The 5583-nt window shown below is 36.5% G+C and overlaps 1 protein-coding gene across 2 annotated transcripts in view; it reads left to right on the forward strand.

Moving 5' to 3' along the window:
- Smp_043670.1 (6-phosphofructokinase) overlaps positions 1–5583 on the forward strand; it is a gene marked incomplete at its 3' end in the record, with an annotated part of 51206 nt that overhangs the window by 4219 nt on the left and 41404 nt on the right. For both annotated transcript variants that reach the window (XM_018797698.1, XM_018797699.1), the window contains 2 exons: positions 2396–2585; positions 3350–3669. In XM_018797698.1, the coding sequence (XP_018652714.1) occupies positions 2396–2585; positions 3350–3669 (510 nt within the window). The remainder of the gene's footprint in view (positions 1–2395; positions 2586–3349; positions 3670–5583) is intronic.

Genomic DNA, 5583 nt, shown 5'->3' on the forward strand with positions numbered 1-5583 from the left:
AATTCTGGCATTGAAAGAGTTATTCAATGTCAGTTAGACGAAACAAAAGGACGTATGATGTAATCACCTTCGTCTACAAAAACATGGTCGTCTATTTGAATGATTATGCGTGACCAAGTAACATGTTAGGCAAGGTTCCGACAATATTGTCTAATCAAATCTACTTTATTCGAATGATCCAGTAAAATCTCACATTATTCCAAAGTATCCCCAAAACAAATCAAGAATTTCATAACATATATGCATAGGTCCAAGTTGCCATACCTCGTTAGCACAACAAGATGAACACCAAATTCATAGAAGTAGTTAATTTAGTGCTGGTAATATATAAAAGAAGGGTTGTATATAAGGATAAACTAGTCTGAAAAATTATGAAATTCTTCATTCGTTTCATAAATACGACGAAATAATGTCATTATTCGTCATGAACGCATAAAGTAGAATTGATTAGACTAAATTGTCGAAACCTTGCCTAACATAATACTTGGTCACGCAAAATCATTCAAATAGACGACCATGTTTTTGTAGACTAAGGTGATTACATCATACTCCTTTTGTTTCTTCTAACTGACATTCAATAACTCTTTCAATGCCTGAATTTCATGGTTTTTAGTGCGAAACTAGAACACACATGTCGAATTTTAATGTGGTGTTTCCATGTATACTTGGAATTGTTGCTTTTAAGATAGTCGAAAGATTGATCTAAATTTTTTTTATTTACACTGTTATATGCCTTGTTTCAACGAAACCATTAGAATCAATTTCACTTTTTATATCTCTGAGTTAGACCGAACGCCATTTCTCATCAAAAAAGCAAATTGTTCATATTTTGATTTTAATTCACTAGCTAACACACGATAATTGTTTTATCGTGTAGTTTATAGGGAAAGAATCACTACAGAGAAAATTTTTATGATAGAACGATCGCAGCTATACAATGGTTCAAAACCAGATAGCATCTTACAATTATTGACTCTAAACTAGATATAAAAAACAAACTTTCTTTAGTCTTCATAAACATAATTTAGATGATCTTCACATATCACCGAATTGCTTCACAGATTCACCTTTTCACTCAAAAGAGCTACCTTGACGTGGTGGTCGGGCTTGCCTATCGTGAGGAACCAATGGAGCTATACTGGCTGGAACAATCGTTCCTCAAGGTCCTACTATGCCAGACAGGTTGGTTGAAGAGCGGTAAGACTAAAAGCAGCAAACCCAAGGTCCGAAGGCGAAGTCTTACTGCTGACTGTACAGAGGTGTGACAGCAGTAAGGTGTTTCCTTCAGACAATCAGCATAACAGCGATGCTGCCTCCCTTGGGCACTGCGGTCACGCTCTCAGGTCACTAAGACCACTTCTAACCCAATTTCCTTTTAAGGTACCTCTAGAAAAACCCTTCCACGGTGTGGACAACCGGGAAGTGATAACTGCCCTCATACCTCTAACAGCACTCAAGACCGCTGTTGCTGATTCAAAAGAGCAAACTGAATTATTCAGTGCAATGTTGCAAAAGAAATCTTGAAACTATAACTACAAACATTTTGTTAATTTCATTATTAGAATCTTATCAAAATCTATATATGACGGAATTAGTACTGCAGAAGTGTGAACTATTTTTATTTGAATTATGAGTTCAGCTTGATATGAGTATTCTTTTCATTTAAACATGAGATATACTGCATATTAAAAAGATTTACAGCTGGACTATACACAGAACAACACAACTGTGTTATAAGTAAGTGAAAGGAAGGAAAATCTTGTAATGAAATTAAATATAATAACCCACTGTGACAATGAATGAAAATAAAGGGAATAAGAGAAGAAATTTTTCTTTTCGACAAATTTATTTATTTAAGCTGTACGTTCGTTTTTAGAGTTGTGTGGTAAATATGTGTCTAGGGAAAGACAGAAAAGATTAGCGATGTGCCAATTCAAGCCAGAACTCTGCGTACAGAAACAACACATCCAACCTCTCATCTTTCCTTAGCCATAATTCCATTATGTACAAACAATTATCTTTCATAATTCTCACCCGTAAATTATTTTCATCCTTGTGTTTTTCTCTAATCCACAGATTATCACACAACCTCATCTGATATTTACAGTCTCGAATCCCTTTATGATGCAATCTATATATTGCGTTACATGATCTTTATAGCATACATTAGGAAAGATACAAAGTTGAACAGACTAACTTTTGTTCTACAACCCTTACACTACAAATTAATTACGAATTTGCTTACAAACTGCGTTATCTTACTTATAGATGTAAATAAACATGGTCAACATTTAATGCTAAGTGGAATAAACTGTGAAATATATATCTAAATTGATGAAGGAGTCAAATCTGATATCATAATTTCATCTTTATGTATTATTATTATTATGTTTAGGGAGGTACTAAGATTGGGTCAGCTCGATGTATGGATTTTCGTGAACGTTATGGACGTTTAAAAGCTGCTGAAAATCTAGTCAAAAATCAAATCACCAATTTAGTGGTTATTGGCGGTGATGGTTCTTTAACTGGTGCTAATCTATTTCGAGCTGAATGGTCAAGTCTATTGGAAGAACTTGTCACATCAAGTAAGTTTTACTATTATATGTGTATATGCGAAGTTCTTTTGTGTTAAAATGAAGTTTACTTTTCTAGTAGTAATTTTTAATGACTAGTGAAGTCATTTTTTTGATTCAGGATAAGGGATAGACAGTTTTGAATGTGAGACACCTCCCTAAAGTAGTTAACATTTTTCGTCTGACTTTACATTTTCAGTTTGTAGTTTTACATCGCTAACTGATCACAGCTAGAAAACTACTTAATGGAGGATTGGTCGTAGTATAAGACTCCATAGCAGTGCATACCCAAAACGTCGAACCCAGTATCTGCAGAGTTATCGATGTATCACTATACCAATGAACCAGGACCCAATAGTTCACATTGTCCAACTACAATTGATTCATGATTTTACCCGACTATCACTCACTGTCACCACTGATAACTGTCTCACAACCCACATTACCGAACGTCATCGCTGTCATCTGTAAGCTGATACTTCGTAAATACTTAAACACTTACAAATAGGCTACATTTTTGATGCCACCTAATATGCCTGTGCTAATATTTCCTGTAATTTATTGACCACGTACAGATTTTATGCCTCTTTGTTCATGTGAGAGCTAGTAGCACTATACGATTCCTTAAGCCAAAGTAAGTGGATCCGGATTCAGACATTCAGCCTACTATCGGTTGTAAAATTGAAATATTCCAATAACTGAACCATCATTCCATTAATATTTTTCAGTAGCTAATTAACATTATTTCTTACATGTTATTATTATTATTATTACAGATAAAATTAGTGCAGAAAGTGCCAAACAATTTCATCGTTTAAATATTGTCGGTTTAGTCGGTAGTATTGACAATGATTTTTGTGGTACAGATATGACAATTGGTGCAGACTCAGCATTGCATAGAATTATTGAAGCGACTGATGCAATCTCTACTACAGCTCACTCACATCAAAGATGTTTCATTTTAGAGGTGATGGGTAGACATTGTGGCTATCTAGCACTTGTCGCATCTATGGCGTGTGAAGCTGATTGGGTATTTATACCAGAAATGCCACCAACTGATGATTGGCGTGAAAAATTATGTCATAAACTTCGAATGGTAAGTAATCACTCTTGTGCAGATTTGTTAAATTGTTTCTCAAATGAAATTTATATTGAATGAGACGATTTTGGGGAGATCCGTTTAAATTATTGGGATCGTGTGCTAATGAGGTTGCGGATGCTCACCGCACACTAGGACGAAACGGCTGTCCAATGCTATTTGGATTTCAGTGGTCTCCTAAATAAGGTCACTTTATGATCTTATAGTTGTTTATAGGTTTGCCTTCTGATCGATTTATAAATTAGATCTATTTTAAGATAATTATTCACAGCCCTGTAATTAATCAGGTACACATAAATACGATTGTGCATCGTTGAAAATTAACTCATTAAAAAAGGTTCCTTCGATGAAGAAATTATTTTCTGATTCAGTAGGTTTAATGATTGCAGATTGATTTGAGTGCTCAAATTTCAAACATTCTCTGGTATTCTTTGCACCCTCACAGTTCAAGATTTCAACACGTTCCCAGTTTGTGCCCATAATTGTCTACTTACATTGATATTAGTAATGTTGAACAATTCGAAATCGACTTAACATATAAGAACTTATCAACTGAAGAAGTAGTGAAAACAAGAAATTCATTGCGAGGTTGATTAAGCTATTCAAAACCATACAGAATCGAGCTTTGCATTTTGTACACAGATGTAACACAAAAGTATTCTGGCTTAAAATTGATCAGTCTATTCTGGAATATTGATATTCTGAGAGAATTGACTCGATAATTTCATTTTGTCGCAAGCTTTTATTAAAGTTAGGTAGTGGCTGTCAGTAGGATCCAGAACACGCATTTCACTCTACTTGAGACTCGTCAGCTGGATATATCTCCGTCACCATGTTGACGTTCACTAAAAACGATACTCAATTAAGCCTAATTAGCATTAATAGTCGTACAATTTAGGAGTTTTAGTCAAATGTAGTCCGTTTTTGTTTGTCATTTTATTCCTATTTTTTTGTCTAAAAGTTTACTCAACTCGATAAAATATAAAACAACTGTTCCATTAAGTTTTAAGTACTTGACAGAATACGTTCTAAACCTAGATTTCATCCCAGTTGACACTAATTGACATTGCATATTTTCAGTCTTTAAGGAACTCATTCTCCTTTTGAGATTAGGATTATTTATATTTATTTATTTATTTGAATACATAAATATTGGTACAAAGGGGCACGGAATACATATGTGCCACACAAATCACTTGATTTGTGTGTGGGCTGTGATACTGCCCGGGTGCTCAGACCGAAGCTGATGGTTTTCATAGGGAGCCACTTCCCGATCCTTTAACCCAGGGTTCTAATCCACGAGGCATTGGAATAACGTTAAAAGATACAGTCCCATGGTAGCCGGTGATCAACAGTAGGTTCATGCACCATTTGTTCCTTCAGGATCCTGGAGCCCGTGTGCACCACTGGTTAGGAATCAGAGTTTTCCAACTCCGCTAGACGGATCCTGCATATCCACAAACCCGGTTCAAGCTCTGGACTTTCACCCTTCGTGCTCTCTATTTCGTAAACAACACCCCTGCCGACCGCTGCTGCTACCTTGACGTGGTGGTCGGGCTTGCCTATCGTGATGAAGCAATCGAGCTATGCTGGCTGGAACAATCGTTCCTCGAGGTCCTACCATGCCAGACAGGTCGGTTGAAGAGCGGTGAGACTGAAAGCAGCAAATCCAAGGTCCGAAGGCGAAGTCGTACTGCTGACTGTACAGAGGTGTGACAGCAGTAAGGTGTTTCCTTCAGACAACCAGCATGACAGCGATGCTGCCTTCCCACAAGGAGGGGTGGGGTTAGAAAAGGTCGACCCTAAAAATGCACACCTCGCCTTATCCCACGGATATCCGTCTCCGGCGGTAAGGTCCTTTGAAGAACGGAGCTAACACAAAAATTACCCACATAAAGGTCGTGTGTGACC

This window comes from Schistosoma mansoni, chromosome 5 (assembly GCF_000237925.1).
Source record: "Schistosoma mansoni strain Puerto Rico chromosome 5, complete genome".
NCBI lineage: Eukaryota > Metazoa > Platyhelminthes > Trematoda > Strigeidida > Schistosomatidae > Schistosoma > Schistosoma mansoni.